General features: G+C 41.0%; 2 protein-coding genes and 2 long non-coding RNA genes across 9 annotated transcripts in view; 2 read left to right on the forward strand and 2 right to left on the reverse strand.

Moving 5' to 3' along the window:
* The window catches only part of LOC124269839 (E3 ubiquitin-protein ligase COP1-like), a 39,109-nt gene extending 28,725 nt beyond the window's left edge, over positions 1-10,384 (forward strand). The window contains 12 exon segments of the mRNA XM_046704875.1: positions 583-643; positions 1,368-1,450; positions 2,828-2,936; positions 4,288-4,369; positions 5,606-5,722; positions 6,101-6,218; positions 6,479-6,572; positions 6,574-6,604; positions 7,123-7,211; positions 7,583-7,642; positions 8,353-8,397; positions 9,482-10,384. Coding sequence (XP_046560831.1) covers positions 583-643; positions 1,368-1,450; positions 2,828-2,936; positions 4,288-4,369; positions 5,606-5,722; positions 6,101-6,218; positions 6,479-6,572; positions 6,574-6,604; positions 7,123-7,211; positions 7,583-7,642; positions 8,353-8,397; positions 9,482-9,499 — 907 coding nt within the window. The 3' untranslated portion in view covers positions 9,500-10,384.
* Positions 10,385-14,626: 4,242 nt separating this feature from the next.
* On the forward strand, positions 14,627-16,419 carry LOC124269844. The gene is made up of 3 exons (XR_006896627.1): positions 14,627-14,666; positions 14,700-15,182; positions 15,232-16,419. It is a non-coding gene; the product is annotated as an uncharacterized LOC124269844 (long non-coding RNA).
* A 3,467-nt stretch (positions 16,420-19,886) lies between these two features.
* LOC124269843 lies at positions 19,887-22,929 on the reverse strand. The gene is made up of 2 exons (XR_006896626.1): positions 21,383-22,929; positions 19,887-21,301 (listed from the first exon to the last, which is right to left on the reverse strand). It is a non-coding gene; the product is annotated as an uncharacterized LOC124269843 (long non-coding RNA).
* A 573-nt stretch (positions 22,930-23,502) lies between these two features.
* Positions 23,503-24,468, reverse strand: part of LOC124269842 (rab9 effector protein with kelch motifs-like) — a 55,324-nt gene continuing 54,358 nt past the window's right edge. For all 6 annotated transcript variants that reach the window (XM_046704880.1, XM_046704881.1, XM_046704879.1 and 3 more), the window contains exon 4: positions 23,503-24,013. In XM_046704880.1, the coding sequence (XP_046560836.1) occupies positions 23,799-24,013 (215 nt within the window). In that variant the 3' untranslated portion in view covers positions 23,503-23,798. The remainder of the gene's footprint in view (positions 24,014-24,468) is intronic.

The raw sequence follows: 24,468 nt of genomic DNA on the forward strand, positions 1-24,468 counted from the left end.
TTAGCGTTAAGGTGACCGTAACTCCCATACCTTAAAAGACTTAAGGTAGTCTTAGGTGTGTTTTTCCTGCATGGTACAGTGGTGATTTCCTGCAAGGTACATTGGGTGTACTATTTAGTGTCTCCTGCTGTTATATAGCAAGAACAATAATGATAATGGCCTAAATTTAGAACTCTCCTTAAAATAGTTGTTACAGTTGTAGAAAGTAGTCATAGTGAAAAGTAGAATATTCTTTTGGATTTGTTCACAAATTCACTGTTAATGTATATTCAACAGAATTGATAGAATACCTTTAAGTACTTCTTATACCATTTTGAGATTGCACGTAGGCATTAGTTTCAAGTACTGTAGGCTGTAGTGGATTTTGTTAGAAGCAGTGAATTTTCTAATCTATGTCCTAATCTTGAAACATTTCCTGATCGTGTCCCTGATAATATATGATTTTAATGGACAGTGATATGAAAGAATCAGGTGGTCATTACTTTCTTTTGAGGAGTAAATAAAGTATCATTGACGTCTATATGTCATTTTATTGTGAATTTTGTCTTTTTCATTTATTTACTGATCGGTTCTATCTTTCAGCATTGAATTTGACAGAGACTGTGATTATTTTGCCATAGCTGGTGTTACAAAAAAGATAAAAGTAAGTTGACTCTTTGTTAAGATAGTACATCAGTTTATAACACTAATAAACTAACTTTTCTGTTAAATCTGGTTCCATCAACAACTTGGTGTATCATGAACATGTGTTTATGAATCATTATCAAATAGTGATGATAGCAGGTGTTTACCAAAATGTCAGCATATCCCTCACACATCACAAACACACGGACGGCCTCCGTGGTGTAGTGGTTAGAGCGTCCGCCTGGAAAGCGGAAGGTCGTGGGTTCGATCTCCTGACCGCGTCATACCAAAAGATGTTAAAATATGGTACTTGTTGGTCACTGCCTGGCCCTCGGCATTAATGGGTACAACAAGGACTGGTCGGCTCGGAGTCAGTATAATGTGTCTGAGTGGGGTATTTATGTATCTAGTGGGCTAGCACTATAAAACCAGCTTCAGTCTTAGGCTAGTACAAGCAGCCGCACATACACATACACATGCATGCACGTCGTCATATGAGTGAAATATTCTCAAGCATGACATTAAACCCAATTTCTCCTCACTTCACAAACACACACGAAGGAAAGTCATTTGACCCCATATGAAACATTGAATTAAAGCTGTGAAAAACAGTTTAGACAAATTCAATCTTGCACTTACACTCTGCAAAGTCACAATATGGCTGGGAATTGCCAACAGAACTTGTAATTTGAACTCAGCCATGCTCCCCAAACTGTATGTGTCCCCCCTCTCTCTCTTTCCAGGTATATGAATATGGTACAGTTATCAAAGATGTTGTAGATATACATTACCCGGTGGTTGAAATGCTGTGCAATTCTAAAATAAGGTAAGAATTTCCTTCATGTATATATTCTCCTTGTCCATATTGTTGTGTATCACTTGCTTGATAACAGTGTTCAAATATACATCGAAACGTGACAACTATTGCAAAAAAAGAAGTTGTCAATCCATAAAAAAAGTGTTCGTCTTGTTAACATGTACTTGGAAATGGATTAGAAAGCTTTCAAAATAATCATGAAGTCTCATATGGGACCTTTGTAAAGGATTTGTCAAGGACTTTTGGGTCATTGATCGTGTTCTAGTTTGTTTAAACCACAGGCAAACTGTAGCGCAGATAAGTCTGGCAGGGGTATTGGAGGCAAAGAACGATTTGATATAAAATGTTGAAACAAATATATTTTACGTAAGTAATTATTAAATATGAGCTTGGAAATCAGAGAGCACAGCCCTGTGAGGAAATGAGTGTCTACCTTTGATGATGGCGATATTTTATTTTGATATTAAAGATATTTTTCGAACCGAAGAGAGGGAAGTACATTGCCAACCTTCGCTCGCATATAGAAAGACTGGTAATTTCTCTCTCTGTTGCACAGCCCTAAATTGTGCTACTGTTTGTCTGTGGTTTAAACTAAGGACACCCTTCTTTGCATATTTCTGATTCAGAAACGTCACAGGTTTATTTCTAATTTGGTTGGCGATTTTATTCCTCTCTTAACTTGAGAAAGACAAAGTTTTCTCAGTCTGTACTTTTAAGAACAAATATTCAGGGTAGGGATATGATGTTTCACAAATTTTTGGCCGAGATTACATTTAAAAAATGATAAAGTTGCGCTATTCTTGAGTGAAAAAGAAAGAACATCTTCTTTCTCGGGAAGTGATACTTGATTTACATCTGCTGTATTTGATTTTAAATAGTCTTCGCTTAATATTATTTGTGTGACCAAAGACAAACAAAAGGCCCAGTACCTTGATTAGTTCAATCCCTTGCTGCCTACAATTCAGTTTGTCTACAATGTAGTTAGTGTTAAGTGAAGTCTGCTGACAGGGTAGTTAGTTTTTACTGCAATTTCCTATCCTGTCGTTACTTTATTGTACAGACTGCCTACATCGTAGTTGGATTCTAGTGTGTTTTGCCTACATAATCGTTCCTAATGCAGGTTGCCTAACGACAGCCAACAGATCCTGGAAGTAAGAATAGACATATCGGTTGTTGCAGCTTCATTGTTACAATAGGAACAACGTTGTGGTGTAACTTCTAACACTGCTATCATTAGGACCTACACCAAGAAGGCGCTCCTTTTGTAATACAAATGTTGTTCATCCACGTCTTACCCTTCATTAGTACTTCTACTTCTAAATGCCTCTCAATGTGATCCTAGAAGTATTTGTGTAAGTGTGTAAAACTGTGATGTCTTTAATTCAGTTGTGTGACATGGAGCGCCTACCACAAAGGGATGCTGGCCAGTTCCGATTATGAGGGAACCGTTACATTATGGGATGCCTTCACCGGCAGCAAGGCACGAATGTTTCAGGTGGGTCCACTCTGTACCAGCTCACTTAGCATGTTCTTGTACCACGTAGACATCCTTGGTTAGGGGGGTGGGTGGGGTAGCCTAGTGGTTAAAGCATTGGCCAGTCACGCCAAAGACCCAGGTTCGATTTCCAACATGGGTACAATGTGTGAAGCCCATTTCTGGTGTCCCCAGCCATGATATTGCTGGAATATTGCTAAAACCGGCATAAAACTAAACTCACTCACTCATGGCAATACACACTGATTACAGTACGTTATCTGAACTATATGCTGCCTTTGGCATGTTCAGTGAAGTTTCTCGGTAGGGTTGACATTTTCTTATGTGTTTTCCTCATTTTCTCTCTTAAAATGTCAACAAAATTATCTATGAGGAATTGCAGATTGTCTGTCCCCAGGGTTTTATGTGACGCACAAATGTGCATCTTGTATGCACAAATGTAGAGAATGGATGCAGAAAAACCAAAATACAGAATCCGAAAAGACACAAAAATAGTATTCTAAAGCGTCTGTTATTTCACCCATCAGCCGGGGTAGAGTATTCATCTGTGTCTGTTATTTCACCCATCAGCCCTGGGTAGCCTAGTGGTTAAAAGGCGGTGTAAAAGTAAACTCACTCTCCTCACCGCGTATGAAGACCTGGGTTCTGTTAATTCACCCACATGGGCACAATGTGTGCTGAAGCCCATTTCTGGTGTCCCCATTTCTGGTGTCCCCGCTGTGATATTGATGGAATATTGCCAAAAGCGGCATAAAACCAAACTCACTCACTCACTCACCCATCAGCCATGACCACTGTCCACATGACCACTGATTCATTCCACACTCTGAAGTAATTATCTGAACGTACAATACACAGCACCATTTCAGTACTTACAGGACCCTCATATAACCAACAAGGGCCCAAGAAATGTATTGATGGGGTTCCCTGGACCCCACACTTTTGTTAGTAAGTGGAAGATGAATGCTGTAAGTCCAGAGCTCTGTTCCACAAAGTGATTATAGAGCTACCACTATCATAAACCTATTGTATAGTAATAGTAATAGTCCGCTTATATGGTGCTCATATCCAGGCACATTGCCTGGCGCTATGTACATTACTATCCCGGTCATAAAACACTATCATACTTTCTGATACTTTTTCAACTCCCTGGGGTCATACAGCCATGCTGCCTGTTAGGCACAATGAACTAAACACTCACATTGCCAGAACATCCTCACTGGTATAGTATGTGAGTTACGCTCATCTTTGCACTAAGATCACTTTTAGAATGAGCCAATGGGCCTTATTAGGACAGATAATCCAATAATCTATGAAGCTTGTTGGCTATTCTTGATTTGTTATATTTCAGGAACATGAAAAGCGATGTTGGAGTGTGGACTTCAACAGAATGGACCCCAAACTTCTTGCATCCGGTTCGGATGATGCCAAAGGTACAGGTTAAGTATATTTGAGATAATCCAGTGAGCTGTAAACTCAGGAACTTCAAAGACCTCATGCAAAACAACTCAACTAGGTCTCTACTAATTTCTGTAGATAACTGGTGGGCAAATGAAAAACTAGTCATCATTACAAACAGTGGCTTAGCTGAAGTCTTTGGCTTAACGTCACCTTGCCTTTGATATAGTCATGTTGAAATTCATTGTTGGGTATTGCAGATTTCAAATGCTTTCCAGACTTTAAAGATAAAACTGGTCAGACTTACTGACATGTTTGATGGCTTTATCTTTCTATCTTGATTTGTGAGGGGCGGTGGGGTAGCTAAGTGGTTAAAGTGTTTGCCTGTAACACTGAGGACCCAGGCTCGATTCCCCACATGGGCACAATGTGTGAAGCCCATATCTGGCGTCCCCTGCCATGATATTGCTAGACTATTGCTATAGTGAGTGAGTGAGTGAGTGAGTTTAGTTTTACAGTGCACTCAGCAATAGTCCAGTAAATAATCGAGTCTGGACCAGACAATCCAGTGATCAACAGCATGAGCATTGATTTGCACAATTGGGAACCGATGACATGACATGTGTCAACCAAGTCAGCGAACCTGACCACCCGATCCCGTTAGTCGCCTCTTACGACAAGCATGGGTTACTGAAGATCAATATTCTAACCCAGACCTTCATGGGTAGGAATATTGATATAAGCAGCGTAAAACCATACTCACTCACTTTATTTGTGGACCATTGCTCATGATATCAATCGCTGGTTTGCTGCAGACTCTGTCATTTCTGGGGTGATGTCGTATTGTTGGAATGTAGCTGAGTGTGGCATCAAACAACAGGCAATAAAAAAGAAGAATCCAATATGTTGAAAACTAACGATTATCGGGTGTGAGATTCCAATTCTGTAACCCCAAACCACATGCCATGCCGGCATGGTAGGGTAGCCTAATGGTTAAAACACTTGCCTGTCAAGCTGAATACCCGGGTTTGATTCCACACCTGGGTACAATGTGTGAAGCCCATTCTGGTGTCCCCTGCCATGATATTGCTGAAATATTGCTAAAAGTGACTAATACCATACTCACCCACTCACTCACCCACTCACACCACTCACTCACCTCACCACCCACCACCCACCCACCTCACTCACTCAACCCTCACTCGCCCACTCACTCACTCACTCACTCACTATTATTTCCAGTACTGCAATATGATCTGTTGTTGTTGCAGTAAAGCTATGGGCAATCAACTCAGAGCATTCTGTAGCCAACCTAGAGGCCAAGGCAAATGTGTGCTGTGTTAAATTCAACCCAGAGAGCAGGTACCATCTAGCCTTCGGATCTGCAGGTAAGATGCTTGGGATTAATATGAATCTCACACCATGATGAATGATGATGGGATAGTTCCGATCATTGTTTTCATGGCATAGATGACATATAGTGAGTTGGGTAACTGTCAGGTTCTTACGCAGCTTTGTAAAAGAGGGATGTCATTACTCACCACATAGTTGTGTCTCTGCCTGTCTGTCTTTCATTTTTAACAAGTCACGGAGTAGCGTCCATTGTTTTCAGAAAGAGGTTGTAAATACTCATTCATGATTTTAGTTTTCTTTAGAAAACTTACTCTGATATGAGTATTTTGGCACATTATTTCATATGAATTACATGTAAAGTAAAACTGATAATGTTTATTGAGGGTGTTGATGGAGACAGGTGCTTGTTTCAGATCACTGTGTACATTACTATGATCTACGGAACACAAAACAAGCAGTTGGAGTCTTCCGGGGGCACAGGAAAGCAGTGTCATATGCCAAGTTTGTCAACGCTCAGGAAATAGTCTCAGCGTGAGTTACATTTCAGTCAACTCTTGTTGTTATAGTATCATAAGGCGGTGGGTAGCCTAGTGGTTAAAGCATTTGCTCATGACACCGAAGACCCGGGTTTGATTCCCCATATGGGTACAATGTGTGAAGCCCATTTCTGGTATCCCCTGCCGTGATATTGCTGGAATATTGCTAAAAGTGGCGTAAAACTAAACTCATTCACTATAGTATGATAAGTATCGTACCTTCCTCTAGCTCACCTCCTTCAACTATATTCACAGGTCCACGGACAGTCAGCTCAAGCTGTGGAATCTGAGCAAACCCAATGCAGTACGAACGTTTAAAGGTCACATCAACGAAAAAAACTTTGTTGGTCTTGGCAACTGATGGAGACTATGTCTCATGTGGTAGGTCCTGAAGTCTGCTTTCCTCATTGTAAACTGCTTGGATACAGAGGTGTAGGGAAGATATTGGTATCTGTTAGTGTCAGACCTACAGGTGCCAAAAGGATAGGGAAGGTTAAGAGGCAGTAACTGTGAAATGTTGCAGGTACCCAGTAGATGTAGTATGTCATGAGAGGTCTCTGGTGTAGGTATTGTGAGAAACAATTATATTGTCTTGTCCTCTATGCTACTTGTTGTCTGACCCAGTGTGTTTGCGTTTATATAGCTAGGGACTGTGGTGTAGCTATGTGGTTAAAGCGTTTATTCATAACGCCAAAGTCTCCAGTTCAGTTTCTTAATGGGTACAATGTGTGAAGCCCATTTCTGGTGTCCCCACTCCAATATTATTGGAATATTGATAAAAACAGCATAGAGCCATACTCTCTTACTCACTTGATATAGCTAGATTGATGCTCATGTCTTCCATTGAATAGCTTTTGAGTCTCAGCAGATTTGATTTAAATCATTTTTCTCTGTTTCAGGCAGTGAGAACAACTCTCTATATATCTACTACAAGGGTCTTTCTAAGCAACTGATGACATACAAGTTTGACACTGTCAGAAGTGTGCTGGTAGGTTGCTTCAGTTAAGACAAGTAACAATAGTATCGGGTACAGGTTTTCAGATGGATCCTACAACTGGATCTTCGGTTACTTCTGTAGTTCAGTCATTTATTAAGAGGGCGGTTGGGTAGTCTAGTGGTTAAAGGGTTCACTCATCACGCCAAAGACCGGGTTCGAATCCTCACATGGGTACAATGTGTGAAGCCCATTTCTGGTGTCCCCTGCCATGATATTGCAGGAATATTGCTAAAAGCGGTGTAAAACAAAAGTCACTCATGTTTATTAAGAAGTTTGTCATTGTACAAAACTAGTTAACTACCAACTACCTGAGATTCACAGATATTGACAAATGTGATAGCAACCTGACTGTTGTGCTTCAGGACAAGGATAGAAAAGACGAAGATGCCAATGAGTTTGTGAGTGCTGTGACATGGAGACCTGTGAGTACAATTATTTCATCCTAGTTTTCTTCAGTAAAGCCAGTCCAAAGAGATTCTGGGTTAGAATGGGTTCCCAGTAATCAAACAACAGCCAAACGACCTTACAATATGGTGATACAGTGTTATATCCCAATACAAGGTCCATGGTACAATACATCGATTTACTACCCCTGTATTGTTATATTGGTACAACCTGTGAAGATCCGGCTAGAATTGATCTTCAGAAATCCATGTTTGTCGTAAGAGGCGACTTTCGGGATTGGGTGGTCAAGCTCATTGACACGTCATCGTATCCCATGTTAGATCGATACTCATGCTGTTAATCACGGGATTGTGTGGTCCAGAGTCTCTTATCTACAGACTGCTGCTATATAGCTGGATTATTGCTGAGTGCGGCGTAAAACTTAACACACTTCCTCACTTATATTGGTATAGTAATGTGAAAAATAACAGGTTTAATAACAACCAGCTTACTCAAATTTTCTGGTATTTCCAATTGGCTATAAATAGCATAACATACCCAGTGCAGTCTGGGCTGGCTAGGCTGCATGTTTTTGCCAATATTCCATCTGTGAAATTTTGAAATTAACATAGTGTAAGGGATATGAATGGTATCGCACCCATAGTATCAGATCTATGTTATAGCAACCACTCTGTATTACAACTCTACAACTTTCAAACACTGTATACATATTCTCATTTGATTTCAGAGATCCAATGTTGTTGTGGCAGCAAACAGCCAAGGAACTGTCAAGGTAGGCAGTTATTTTATATTATACTAAACTAGCTGTTACATAATTCCTAAAACTTGAATGATACTGGGTGACTGGATGACTGTGTGACTGTGTGACTCATACCTCATCAAAAACACACAGCCTGCTGTCGGCGTGGCTACTCACGTTTTGTTGTTGTGATTTTTATATCCCATTAGAGGCTGTGGGATATATATATACATATGAATATATAAATCTGTTTAAGTTTGAATATAAACCAGCCTGCATTAGATGGCAGACTCATGTTCCTGTTCATGTCCAGCACCCAGTAGATATAGGCTGTGACAAGAAGGCACAGCTAGTTTCCAGCAACCTTTCAAATTGAATGGGGAGATAACATGAGCAGTTGATTGGCCTATACTCATAACCTGGCTTATGTATTTCAACCTCAACCCTAGACTGTAGAGGCTGACAATGGAGATCTGTGTAGGTTGATGCTGGTGTGAGTACTGGACTGTAGAGGCTGACAATGGAGATCTATGTGAGAGTTGGTCTTCAGCAATGCATGCTAGACATACTTACTGGATTGTGTGGTCACACCCACTGACTTGGTTGATGTAGGTTACTGTATCCTAGTTGTGTAGGTTGATGCTGGTGATGTCAGTACTGGACTGTACCCGTGAAGGTCTGTGTTAGAATATTGATCTTCAGTAACCCATGCTTGTCATATGAGGTGACTAACGGGACCGGGTGGTCAGGCTCGCTGACTTGGTTGGCACATGTCATCAGTTCCCAATTGTGCAGATCGATGCTCATGCTGTTGATCACTGGATTGTCTGGTCCAGACTCGATTATTTACAGACCGCTGCCATATAGCTGGAATATTGCTGAGTGCAGCGTTAAACTAAACTCACTCACTCACTCAGTAGTGGACTGTCTGGTTTGGACTGAAATGTTTCATAAGAGGTTCAGGGTGGTCAGGCTTGCTTACTTGGTTGACACATGTCTTTATAATTCTTTACAATCCATTATCATGTAGCTTGGATATTGCTGAGGCCATGCTGAAGCAACAGACAAACTTAACGGAGCAAGTCTGTACTGAAGGAATATGTTTATGATTTTGCAGGTTCTGGAGCTGGTATAACCAAAAATATAAGCGGAGATGATCTACCATGTCTTTCATACCTCAGTACAGTGTGCGTGGGCCTGTCTTCAATACAAGGTCAAGGTCATCAAAGGAAGACGACTAAAATACGGCAGATATTTGGTGCAAAACAGGAGTCAGCGCACATCCTAGGATATACAGTCAAACCCCATTATCTGGTTTAAATTGCTTGAGAAACAATATGGAGGAACAAATCTCCTCCCAGCCTCCTTCTGGACAAATGTTCTTTCAAGGGAGCCTGAAATAACAGGGTTTTACTGTATTTGAGTATCTTCCTTTGGATGCACATGGGAAACCTCAGACACATTAACACTACGGTGTTCCGTTAGCTGGACTGGGTTGACAGGTTAGCCCCTGTGGTCCGTTTGTTAGGTCTTGCCCAAGGCTCAGGTTTGATTGTCGACATGTTTACAATGTGTGATGCACATGTCTTGTGTTTCCACCATGATATTGTTTGAATAGTGCGGAATGTGACAGAAAACCATATGCTCGACTCACTCCAGCTAATTGTTTTATGGGCTGTCATTTACCTCTTATTCTTGTAACTGTTATTGCTGTCAATGTTAATCAAGTGGTTTGCATGTAAATATATACCACTTCTGGGTGAGTACATATTCCAGAGTCAGCAATTGTTGAGTTAACCAGTATACATTTATGAATTAAGAGGAACATGTAAGATTGAGATATGTGAGTGAATGTCTCACCTGAGACTCCAGTCTGTGTTTGTTGTCCTGAGAAAGAAAGGTAAATACCACATGGCATACACCCAGTGTCTTTCTCTTCAAGACCCATGAAGATCCAGGTTAGAAATTGGTCTTCAGTAACCCATGCTTGTCATAAGAGGCGACTAACGGGATTGGGTGGTCAGGCTCACTGACTTGATTGACACATATCATCGTACCCCAATTTCGTAGATCAATGCTCATGCTGTTGATCACTGGGTTGTCTGGTCCAGACTCGATTGTTTAGAAACCGTCGCCATATAGCTGGAATATTGCTGAGTGAGGCATAAAACTAAACTCACTCACTTTTTCTTCAAATATAAGCAATCACTGGATTTTCCTGTCCAGATTCAATTATTTCCAGACTGACGTCACATGCCTAGAATATTGCTGAGTGAGGTGTTCAACAAAATAAATACAAAACTTGCAGACAACAAACCATTATTCAGACATCAACATGACCAAAACCTGATGCATCCAAAGGAAGATAACTCTCACAAACCAAGTAGATGGTGATGGAATACTGTGATTTAGTTGTTATGTGTGTTGATGTGTTGAGCTCCTTCAGTCGGATGGCAGCCTGACCATCTTGTATTACACAGTGGAGGTGGAGGCACAGAATCAAACTTGTTATGTCTTTGTAGAAGTTGACTAGATGCTGGAAAAGAAGAATCCTGCTTGTTTGGGGTTCTCGAGGTGAGCCAGACAGTTGTTTGTCTGGCATTTCTGTAACTGAATGAAGTTGTTGATTCCGTAATTCCTGTACAGTGTCATATGATACTCACAAAATGTTAAGAACCACTTGATTCTTTCATATGACTGAGTAGCATATGTAGTGGTATTTCTGTGAAATGACTTTGTATCTTTTTGGTAAGACCAAGTTATTGCCTGTTTGTTGACCTGTCAGTTATAATTGATGATTATTATTTAAGCTCACACATGTTTTAGCATAGAAATGTGTCATCAGTGGAATATTTTCTTGGACACTTTACTCTATTGCCTCAGAACTGCTTTTTCCTGCCAGGTTTTAGACATGGTTCACAAATATCTGTGAATATGAAAAAAGTTAGATTGATCTTGCCTTGAAGAGGAATGTTCTGTTAGTTATTGTGTTGGTTCTTACATGGCAACAATGCTCTCAACTCTTGAGTCATTTTGCTAACACTAATGGCCCTCATTATTACAAGATCCTTCAGTTTATGTTTATTGAAATCTATTCTGTAAAAGCAGCCACATTTACTGCACATATGATGTTGACTGATTGCACCACCCTTGCCAGTCATGTAAACACTAATGAAGAACAAACACATGTGTCAGTTTCACTGCACTCTCTCTTCTGACTGTATTTCTTCTGTGAAAGGTTTCCCCCTTTGGTCCCCCAGTAGGCGTGGGCGCCTTCTCTTTATGCCTCACACAAGTCAAACCAGTTCAGGCCCGATTTCTTGAAACAAACTTAAGTCTGAGTTTCGACTTAAGTTAGAGTTTTTACTCAAATTTGAGAAAATGCATTTCCAAGAATGAACTAAAATCGATATTAAACTCAAACATAGTAGACAATTTGAGTTTGGTGGATAGATTACTTAAGTTGTTTGGGCTTTTTTATTTAAAAAATGCAGTTGATTTAAAAATTCAGCTGTTTCAAATTGTCCAACTCAGTTTGAAATTTGAGTAAAAACTTAAGTTTGTTTCGAGAAATCGGGGCCTGGTTAACATCCATATTATACAAATTGTTGAATTGTAAGAAAGGGGCGGTTGGGTAGCCTAGTGGTTTAAGTGTTCATTCGTCATGCTTAACACCCGGGTTTGATTCCTGACAAGGGTACAATGTGTGAAACCCATTTTTGGTGTCCCCTACCGTGATATTGCTGGAATATTGCTAAAAGCGGTGTAAAAGCAAACTCACTTACTCACTAATCTGCAAGAAAAAACTGAACCATATTTCAGTACTTTCAGAGACAGAGTATTGTTTCCATTTAAGCATTGTGTGTGAAGTTGAACCCACAATCCAAAGTACATCAAGTTCTGCCCCTCATGTTGTCCATCTTGTTCAATTGTGTCTGTTTATGACATCCACTGACATATTCAGTACCAATCTGTCATTATTCTTGCATTCATTTGCCAAGTTACGTGTAAATTATTAAACAAAGACACCAGAAGATTGTATATATTATTTTAAGAATCAATTTCGAATCCTTTTAGGGATCTGGAACATGTGGTCATTGTGCCTTATCAACTGTCATTTAACATTGTCACCCAGCATAAGTTATAATTTATCTGTCATCCTTAAATGTCATCGCTCATCTCCATACAGTGTTTAACAAATACGTATACATAAATCTTCCCTCTCACAAGCTGAAGGTTCCGGTGTGAACACTTCTGGGTCCTGATGTCCAGTTGTTGGAGGTGCCAAAATTTGCTGTGTAGACCATTTCTGGTGTCCCCGCCGTGATATTGCTGGAATATTGCTAAAAGCGGTGTAAAACTAAACTCACTCACTCACTGTTGTTAAAACAGATGGTATGTCTGTTAATTTACAAACAATGCATTCTATGTGGGTGAATCACACCAACTCAGGGAAGGGGGAGTTGTCTCAGCCAGCTATTTGCTTGGCAGAGTTAGGTCCCTTTGGCAGGCTAGAACCTAAGATTGTGGGTTTGAATCCCTATTGAACTGATTATGTTGCTAGGTTTGTCTGCACCATACCCTTGTTTGTGGGTTTCAACAAAGTGGTAGACATCTGAAAGCTGCATCACTTGGGGCTTTCCTCCCACTCAAGCTGATACGCCTTGATATAACTGGAAAACTGCTCAAAGGGGGCTTCAAACCCACTCAGTCACTTACACCAACTCAGTTATCTTTGAACTAATTAAGAATGATGGTATGTGAACATCTCATGGTACTCTCAGCAGTATTAAACCTTTATTATGGCCTTGTACTAAATCAGTCTGACCCAGTCACAAAGGTGATTGTTCCATGCATAAATATCCAGGTTATCACTGACTGGCTAGTGGGGGGTAGGAGTGCTAGGCTATCACTGACTGGCTAGTGGGGGGTAGGAGTGCTGGCTATCACTGACTGGCTAGTGGTGGGGTAGGAGTGCTAGGCTATCACTGACTGGCTAGTGGAGGGTAGGATGGGGGTAAGAGTGCTCAGGCTATCACTGACTGGGTAGGAGGGGTAGGAGTGCTAGGCTATCACTGACTGGCTAGTGGGGGGTAGGAGTGCTAGGCTATCACTGACTGGCTAGTGGGGGTAGGAGTGCTAGGCTATCACTGACTGGCTAGTGGGGGTAGGAGTGCTAGGCTATCACTGACTGGCTAGTGGGGTAGGAGTGCTAGGCTATCACTGACTGGCTAGTGGGGGTAGGAGTGCTAGGCTATCACTGACTGGCTAAGGGGGAGTGGGCTATCACTGACTGGCTAGGGGAGTGCTAGGCTATCACTGACTGGCTAGTGGGGGTAGGAGGAGCTGCTAGGCTATCACTGACTGGGTAGGTGGGGGGTAGGAGTGCTAGGCTATCACTGACTGGGGGGTAGGGTGCTAGGCTATCACTGACTGGCCAGTGGGGGTAGGAGTGCTAGGCTATCACTGACTGGTTAGTGGGGGTAGGAGTGCTAGGCTATCACTGACTGGCTAGTGGGGGTAGGAGTGCTAGGCTATCACTGACTGGCTAGTGGGGGGTAGGAGTGCTAGGCTATCACTGACTGGCTAGTAGGGGGTAGGAGTGCTAGGCTATCACTGACTGGGTAGTGGGGGTTAGGAGTGCTAGGCTATCACTGACTGGCTAGTGGGGTAGGGAGTGCTAGGCTATCACTGACTGGCTAGTGGGGGTAGGAGTGCTAGGCTATCACTGACTGGCTAGTGGGGGTAGGAGTGCTAGGCTATCACTAACTGTGCTAGGGTGCTAGTGACTGACTGGCTAGGTAGTAGGAGTGCTAGGCTATCACTGACTGGGTAGTGGGGGTAGGAGTGCTAGGCTATCACTGACTGGCTAGTGGGGGTAGGAGGAGGGGGTAGGCTATGCACTGACTGGCTAGTGGGGGGTAGGAGTGCTAGGCTATCACTGACTGGCTAGTGGGGGTAGGAGTGCTAGGCTATCACTGACTGGCTAGTGGGGGTAGGAGTGCTAGGCTATCACTGACTGGCTAGTGGGGGTAGGAGTGCTAGGCTATCATGACTGGCTATTGGGGGTAGGAGTGCTAGGCTATCACTGACTGGCTAGTGGGGGGGTAGGAGCCTAGGCTATCATCACTGACTGACTAGTAGTGGGGGTAGGAGTGCTAGGCTATCACTGACTGGCTAGTGGGGGGTAGGAGTGCTAGGCTATCACTGACTGGCTAGTGGGGGTAGGAGGCTAGGCTATCACTGACTGGCTAGTGGGGGTAGGAGTGCTAGGCTATCACTGACTGGGTTAGTAGGAGGGGGTAGGAGTGCTAGGGCTATCACTGACTGGCTAGTGGGGGGGTAGGAGTGCTAGGCTATCACTGACTGGCTAGTGGGGGGTAGGAGTGCTAGGCTATCACTGACTGGCTAGTGGGGGTAGGAGTGCTAGGCTATCACTGACTGGCTAGTGGGGGGTAGGAGTGCTAGGCTATCACTGACTGGCTAGTGGGGGTAGGAGTGCTAGGCTATCACTGACTGGCTAGTGGTGGGTAGGAGTGCTAGGCTATCACTGACTGGCTAGTGGAGGGTAGGAGTGCTAGGCTATCGCTGACTGGGTAGTGGGGGTAGCAACATAGGGTAACACTGACTGGGTAGTGGGGAGTAGCAAAGCTGGGCTCTCACTGACTGGTTAGTTAGGGGTGGGAACATAGGCTATCACTAACTGGAATGTGGGGAGTAGCAATGCTAGGCTATCACCGACTGGCTAGGCTCTCATTAATTGGGTAGTTGGAAGTAGGAGTGCTAGGCTATCACTGACTGGGTAGTAGGGGGTAGGAGTGCTAGGCTCTCAGGAGTGCTAGGTATCACTCACTGACTGGGTAGTAGGGGGTAGGAGTGCTAGGCTCTCATTGATTGGGTAGTGATAGGTAGTCTATCACTGACTGGGTAGGAAGGAGGGGTAGCATGATGAGGATATCATTGACTGGATATGAGGAGGTAGCAACACTAGGTTTTCAGTGATCGTGTAGTAGGGGTAGCTACACACACTCATACAGCAAGAGGCTCTCAATGACAGGGTGGTAGGGGTAGCATCATACATCATTTCCCAACATGATTACCTCAGTCCATTCTACACCTCTCATCTCTTTACACCATGTTACTAATATAGCCAATGTATTAATGGTCTTGGTGTATTTTACAATTATTTATTACTTTTCCTGTTGTTTGCAATATGTTGCTTTGCAATATATCAACTTTCAAGTTTTCAGTGCCATCAAATTCATCTCATAGTTTCATTACCCACACAATTTCATGTCTGGATACAATGTTGCACTAAATGTATTATTATGATGACTTTGAACACTGGATATTGTATTAGTACAAGTTATTGTAATTAAACTCTCTGACCAATATATTTCTGCATTTTGCGAAGTGTTGAAAGCTTGTATTATACATCGTGTTGAATGTGTACATATACTGAACAAAAATGATAAGGATCATGAATATTTTTTGGATATTTTTTGTGAAATTGTGTGCTCAGTTTTTACTACAAACATATGCCCCAAAATATTCATGGTACCTAACTTTATTGGCTCAGTATAGGAAGAGTTGTAATGTGGAAATCCAGGCTCAACTCGAGGGTATCGTGTAGGTTTATGTCTGATGATGGTGACATAATATTAATGAAATATCTTGAATACCTCCTTAAGGTTTGATGATGAAATGTACTAGATTCATTCTGTTGCCATTACAGGTTTTAATATGTGTAGTGGAGCTTTGTAGATACAGCATTAACACGTCCCCAAAAGAAAATGTCAAAACCAATATTTTAAATCTTCACTATAAATAAGAAACATTGAAACTAAGCTCAAGAAGTTTGTGGTCACTAGAATGTCAAAATAGGATATTATTTTGATTTAAAACAATGTTTTCTTAATTTGTAACTTTGTTGGTCTTACTGTAGTAAAATATACTGAGGGAAACAAATAAGGGATCACATGAAAGCACAAGTGTTCCTATATTTATTTCCAGGTTTCTTCACAAACTTGTATCGCACATCTGGGGCGGTGGGGTAGCCTAATGGTTAAAGCGTTGGCTCGTCACGCCGAAGACGGGTTCGAATCCCCACATGGGCACAATGTGTGAAGCCCATTTCTGGTGTCCCCTGCCGTGATGTTGCTGGAATATTGCTAAAAGCGGCGTAAAACCAAACTCAGTCAGTCAGTGTATCGCACATCTTGTGAAGAAACCTGGAAAAAAATATAGGAACACTTGTGCTTTCATGTGATCCCTTATTTGTTTCCCTCAGTATATTATGTCAACATTTGTAAGGATTCCATTGTATCAATCTGCTATGTATTTTAATCCGAGGAGCAAACCATAACATGTTTAGATGGGACTGGTAGTACTTGTAACACTATTCAGACCATTGGCTTTAATCAAAACAGTACCATTTACACTATATGACAGAAAGCGTGGGAAAGTGAAGAGACAGTGAGATACTTGCATGTGTTTTGTTATGAAATGGTAGTTAATTACGTTGTATCATTCCAGTGAAAGTGTCCCATATATGGCAACTGTTTGTCACCTTGTATCGTTGGGCCCACTTCTACAATGGAATCTACCTCACTTCTGTTTAGTCATGTGTGTCAAAAGCATAGTTACACAACAAATCTTGATGGATTCTAAATTGAATATCTTCCTCTTTTTCTAGTACAATGCTGGCAAAAGATATATAGCGCCAGTGTAAAAAACTGAAGTATTTTCTTTAAATTCCTTTTCTTTTTCGTTTTCAAAATTGATTTGGCCAGGTTATAAATGTAATATTCCCCCTCATAATTATGAGCTGTAACATACACCTGACAAACAGTAATAGTTAACGTCTGGGATAATCTAATTCTTTCATAATATTATATGGCATGACAAATCATCTACAGCAGCATGGAAGAATATGATGATGTTTTTGCAAGTAGCATACATCAGTTCCCTGACTCTTCCCTTACCCAGGGTTATTCTTGCAGTGTCAAAGATTATTCAGTGGATACAACACTTGCATTAAGTTGAGGTAACATTGTGCTAGTGGGCTCAAACACAGACATGGATAGGATGAACCAATGTGTTCCTTCATAATTTTGTTTTTGTTGTGAATCTTGTTTTCTCAGTGAAGGCTACTGATCAGTGTAGCTGTTCTCTCTTTGTCGATGTACTAGAGTGTGATCTAATCACAGCGGAATTAGTCATAATATATTCCTGATAGCTTCTAAAGATGACATTTATTTGTTTCTGTTTAAGAAAATATACATACAGCTAGCTAGAATTTAGCTGTTGATATATGAGATATATCACCCATGAAGGAGTTAAATACACTACCATATAGTGGTCTGTTAGAGGTCAGTAGTTGATAACAGTGAGGTTGATTATAGGGCAGATAGGGGGAGCGATGGGGTAGCCTAGTGGTTAAAGCATTTCGATCCCCACATGGGTACAATTGTGTGAAGCCCATATCTGGTGTCCCCACCTTGATGTTGCTGGAATATTGCTAAAAGCGGTGTAAAACCATACTCACTCACTATAGGGCAGATGGGGAAGTGTATGGATGAGCTGCTAAATGCTGTGGCTTCATGGAGATCTAGTTCCTGTCTAGCCTGCAGTGCTGACAGCTTGCAATGGAGAGAGATTGTCAACAATTGTGAAGGTGCCAACCCGGTTTGGGTTACCCGGATGCCGAATCCTGTTCAATTGTATTCCGGATTGAATGAAATGTTAAATTTTGATTATTATTATTTCTCTTTTGCAATGAGTGACAAATCAATAAATAGTTAGCCCTAGACTTATGACAGGCATAGTCATGAATTGTATGTGAAAATCCCAGTCTGTACTTGTTCTAGCTGTATACACCAATATGACTCAGGAACCAAGACAACAGGTATGCCGGATGCCAAGAAGGTGGGAGTTGGCACCCTCCTGTGTGCCAGACAAGAACTACCAGAGAATCTAGATGCCATGCACTGTGTGGAAGTATGACCAATGTTGTTCTGTGTGTGGGTTGATCACATGTGGCTTCTAGGCTGTTCCTCATCCTCCGCAATGGTGCTGCAGCCCAGGCTGGCTGACATGTTGTTATGTTAATCTGATGTGTGTCAGTATCACAATGAATCACATTGTTTCAAGGGCAGTCTGTATATAGTCATCACATCTTTGTGAAACATGGCAAACAGGTAATAAAATCTGATATTATCACGGTTTGTTTGGTTGTTTATAAACTGATTGTTTGGAATGATATGATACGATGAGCTGTACATTGGGTATGTCCAGCAAGAAATGAGCAAAGATGTATGAATGTGATAATATCAAGGAGGCCGGTGGCGTAAAATAGTGGTTAAAGCGTTCGCTCGTCACGCCAAAGACCTGGGTTTGATTCCCCACATGGGTACAATGTGTGAAGCCCATTTCTGGTGTCCCCTGCCATGATATTGCTGGAATATTGCTTAAAGTGGCATAAAACCATACTTACTAATTTTCTCAAGGAACTGAGGTAACAATTTTTTAGAATGCAAACTGATCCTTGACGATGGTAATTTGATCACCAGCTATGAGACATTACTTATAATCTGCCTCAGTGAATGAACGATGAAACCCATGGGCTTTTGGCAGATTGACAAGGGACATTGTATCTAAGTTTCAAATACATTACTTCACTAAACATAACCTACTGTTTTCATACACGATGTCAGCAAGATCAACATGGTTACAAGCATACCATTGTGACAATTGGAAAAAATAATGTAGGTGCATGTAAAATATCAGTCTACTTGTTTTGGGGTTTTTTTTGAACTCATTAAATGTTCATGAGATTTGGCATTGTCAGATGTCTACCTCTTCAGTGATTTCAAAGATTAATGTCTGGCAAGCATGATCGCATTCCACTGTGGAGATCTTTGCAGATCACCAGGAGAAAGTCGTCTTCACCAGCCAGATTCAAACACCCAGCATTGTTGGCAGTAATATGGGATTTGGGAGGCAATGTGTTGCAGGTCATCCTCAGTCCTCAGAACACATAAGCATTAATTAAGCACCACACACCTTTAAGGAAATGACTGGCATGATTTAAGGGAAGTGAGTGAGTTTAGTTTTACGCCGCACTCAGCAATATTCCAGCGGTCTGTAAATTAAGGGAAGTGAAATATAATGAGAGTAGTGAAATGAGAAAACATACCTGTTGCAACACTCAGCAACATGAAGCTATATGACAATTACCGAGTCTGGACCAAACAATCCAGTGGTTGAAGTCATGAGCATCGATTTTACGCAACTGGGATACAATTTTGTTTTAAACATATTTTATTGATTCAAGAAAAGGATTGGGCACAAGTTATCCAACTTAGAAAAGCCCTCTCCAGAGTGGGATACAATGACAAGCATCAACCAGTGAGTCTGACCACAGATCCTTTAAGTAGCCTCTTACGACAAGATTTGGTTGCTGAAGTCAAATTCTAACCCAGATCTTCATGAATTTGTATAAAAATAACACCAAATATTGCTGAACTTGTAAACCTTTTAATAAGTAGAAACAGTGATATTTGTGACAAGTTGACACAGGGCCTCCATTCAAAAAGCATTCCAGGCAGATACTATCATACAATCATCCTGGTGTGCAGCAGAGACAGGGCTGAAGTCATCAACTCACACACGCCAACAATAACACTCATGCTTTGATGTTTCAGTAATGAATGATCTGTTACATCTTGCAAACCATGAAAACAATAGAAAGCAAAATTCTTGTGCCTTTTGAAATGAGTGAGTTCGGCTTAACGCCTCTTTCCGTATTCCAGTTTTGTCCTGGCATGTAAGCTTATTGTGGGAAGATAGCCTGTGTGATTTATGTAGGTCTCACATATTTACAACTCCGGCGAAACAAATGGGAAAAGATATGTGCTGACACAATTTGGGCAGAACTGGGATTCAAACTAACGATCATAGGATTTGGCATGGCCAAGGGAGACAACTCTGCACAGGGAATTGCAGCACCTGTGAATGAGCATCCATGCCCAATATTTGGAAGTGAAAGTTCTTCAACTGCTTTGTGAAAAATATGGTGTAACAAAACACAATGTATGCTACTCAACTTTTGATAAGGTTTACTCATTTTATAGTACACCAAACTGTACCAAACTAAACTATTGTGTAAATAGAATGAACAATCTTTGTATACATCTCAAAAAGTAGTATATTGCATTTTGTTAACTTTAAAAATGTCCTGGACATGACTTCCCAGGCATTAAATTCCAGCTACAACTTGCTCTTCAAATTACACCGAATATAATATATTACACATCCAAACATGAGATCATATGGCAACCATTCTTCTCAATATCACCCATCATCATTCATGAGACAACTATTTTGATTCCGTGACTACAGTTATAAAATATATGTTGGCTTTATTCAATATGCTTTGCTATATTGTTGGCACTCCAACCATAACACAATCTTTGACATCATGTTAGGGACCGTAATTTATGGCTGGTGGGGTATGGGTGTGTGTGTGTGTGATGATTTTTATGGACAAGCATGTACAATGTGAATGACCCCCCCTAAAATTTATGTACAGAGTAAGTGACCCTCCTGCATGTCATGTACAAAATCAATCCCCCCCCCCTTCCCATATTTTTTAAGCATAATGTTTCAATAATTCTTTGTACATTGTTACTGACCCCCATAGTACATGTGTAAAAAATTGATGACCCCCCTACCTCAACAGAACCTCCCTTAAAATCATCATCACCACCCCATCCACTCACAGCCATAAATTATGAACGGTCCCTTAGTTTATACATACACAGATATTCTTACAGAAGTGGATCACATGCTGTTTACCAAGATGTTCCGATGTTAAGTATTTTGACAAGGAGTATTGGGGATAACAACATCATCATACACTATGTTTCAGGGCTACCTATTGTCATCTCTCATTTCTGGTGTCCCCCGCCGTGATATTGCTGCTCTAGTGCTATAAGCGGCGTAAAACCATACTCACTCACTCTTGACATCTCTATAAGTCCTTGTCATGGTTACATCTAACTTCTATAAAGCCTATAATACTCTCATTGTACAGTATTTTACTAACATGAGCATGCAGGACACATACTGTTCTTCCCTCATGTCTCTAAACAACAAACACATTTCGTTATACCTATATTGTATGCTAATTAGGGCAGAACAATTGCAATTGTCAATGCACTACAACTATCAACAGTTGATATTTGATTGAACACGCCCATCACAATTTATCAGTATTGATAGAGAGATAAATGAAGTACAAATGACCTTTCCACTCCACAACTCACTCTTACCCCATATACACCTTGTTTGAAGACGTTTGTATAAAGCAACAATACTCAGAGTTACCTCCCATGTTGTCCTCCTAACTTTCCCAGCATGCATCAGTGCCAGGGTAATAGCAGACATGTCAAGATAGCTACAGGTTCTGGCACCTGTTCTTAAAACATAACATTCAAAGTTAAAATAAATGTCATTCCACAATTCATTTGATTCTGTATTGTTTGAATTGAAGTTTTGATATGTGAGATTGTTTGAGATCTAGCAATGATATGACATTGATATGGCAGTAGGGTTACCGTATATCTCTGTATATAAGGCAGGTTTTCATGCCTATGATTAGAGAAGCTCAAAGAAGGGTTGGCTTGTGGACAGGGTAGAAGATGTCCCAGTTTTAATAGCTGTATATGGAGTCCCCTCTTCGACCATCTGACCACTCCATAAAAAGTACAAACCATGGATGTATCATATCTATTATCGTATATATATTCAACTATTACATAATAGAAGCTTCATCTGAAATGTGTCAAAACCAGACAAATGTTTCAATGAACCAGTGTGAGTTCTACTGATACATCTTCAACAGCAATTCACCCTGCATTCAAAAATATCCCGGAACACCTTTAATGCCCACTTTTACAGTGACCAACATCAGTTCACAATGTATTAAATATCAGCAAATTGGTCTTCAAATGTCATTTTGTTTCCACTGATGTCTTCAAACTAGTGTTGAATGTGATTTTTTTTTTCCACTGATGTAAAAAATATATAATTTTCACAAAATTGGGTGACCTTCCCCAAATGCTTGTCCTTTTTCTTCATAACCTTTCATTAAATACCATACTTTCCCAACACAAAATATTAACTTTCGGGGCTTCCTTTCACCTCCAATGCAATGGCTGTTTAAGGCCGCAATATAATAATTATTTGATTTTTAACCACACTTGTCTAAAGTATTGAGAAGAGGCAAGTTTTGATATTCTACATATTTTGGTTATTTCATTTAACAAACTGTTAATGGTATATGTGAACATTCACTGTCCATGGATGTGATTCGCATGGAACATAGATGAATTGACTTATTCTGTGTAAAGAATAGTAAAGATCAAGAGGTACGCTGACTGATTGTCTACATCCGTAGGTACTTTTGGCACAACCATTATTTCAGGCAGGGTGTACTGTAGTGAGACATTATGATCTTATAAACATGTTTCAGTCCTAAATATGAACAGAGGACAAAATGCCACCTATAGTTTGGCATGAAATGCATGTGGACCCATTTTTTTGTAAATATCTCTTCATCCAATGACGGCTTGCAGAGGGAGGGAGCCAATCGATCTCAAACTGTGCAAGTGGATAGTTACCTGTGCACTGCAGACAACCTAATCACATTGACTACTTCTAAATCATGCTAATTTTATGCATTTGTAGCAAAGAATTTATAAGGTGTCGGATTACATGAACGCATGCAACTTTTAATGGCATGAAAAAGAACATCATGCTAAAGATTGTGAAAAATAAACCAACAACCAATAAACAGAAACGCAGGCAAAGTTAGATTGTAGAGGGAGGGAGCCAATGACCTGCGTTGACCTTTATGACCCTCTGCTGCAAGCCGTCTGCGTTCTGCTGTTTATTTTGTTGACAGTTACATAGACAGATTCTTTAATACAAATGCATAAAATTGGTGATTTACAATGTGATTAGGTTGTCTGACAAAACATCCACTTGCACAGTTTGAGATCGATTGGGTCATTGGATGAAGAGATATTTACAAAAAACAGGTCCACATGCATTTCTTGCCAAAATATAATTATGAACACCAATGTCACCTCATTCACAAACTCCTGCCTTCCACAATATCAAGCCATGGGTGATCTAATTAACACAGAGGTTGGCCTCCCAGGTTGTAACATGACACAACTTGATTTACAGGTAGGATACATTTGTCTTTCTGTCTTCCATTTGCTATTGGTGTCAGAAGTTGGATATGTCTTGAAGCATACATAAAATGCTGTAATGAGGCCTTGTTTCTCTACTGCAAGCAGTAGATGAGGTTTTGTACCCATACACAAGACACATCAAGCAACACATTGTTACAGTGTAGTTGACCACTACGACCCCTGCAGCAGAATGACAAGGGTGTCATCAAATATCTCTCCTTCAGTATCCATGCCGCCATTCACCAGACACAGGGTGAGTTTCTTCTTGTCAGCTGCAGGTGCTTCCTTGGCTGGGTCTTTAGAGTTCTCTCCCTTTGACTTCTCTCCCAGTGCCTCAAGACTTTCTGCTCCAGCTAATTCCATGTCGGCTCCAATGCTGGCCAAGTCTGAGAAATACAGAAATAAAATTCATTATCATGGATTTCATTTAACCATCAGGGCATGTTTCTATGATTATTAAAATCATGTCTATTTTAAGGAAATTAACTGTTAGAACATGCTCATATATGTTATTTAAGTTTTCCTACTGCTACTCCTAACACTGCATGAAGTTGAGCCACTGAATAAACTGAATCTCACTGCCTACTCACCTGGGGAGTTCCAGCTCACCTACTCAACTGGGGAGCTCCAGCTCACCTACTCACCTGGGGAATTGCAGCTCACCTACTCACCTGGGCAGTTGCAGCTCATCTACTCACCTGGTGAGTTACAGCTCACCAACCCACCTGGGGAGTTACAGCTCACCGACCCACCTGGGGAGTTGAGGCTCACCTAATCCTAGGCTCGCTTACTCAACCAGCACCTCAGTCACATATCATTAGCTCACCTGAGTCACTGACTG

Source organism: Haliotis rubra, unplaced genomic scaffold, assembly GCF_003918875.1.
Source record: "Haliotis rubra isolate DU_JTF1 unplaced genomic scaffold, ASM391887v1 Scf148, whole genome shotgun sequence".
Lineage (NCBI taxonomy): Eukaryota > Metazoa > Mollusca > Gastropoda > Lepetellida > Haliotidae > Haliotis > Haliotis rubra.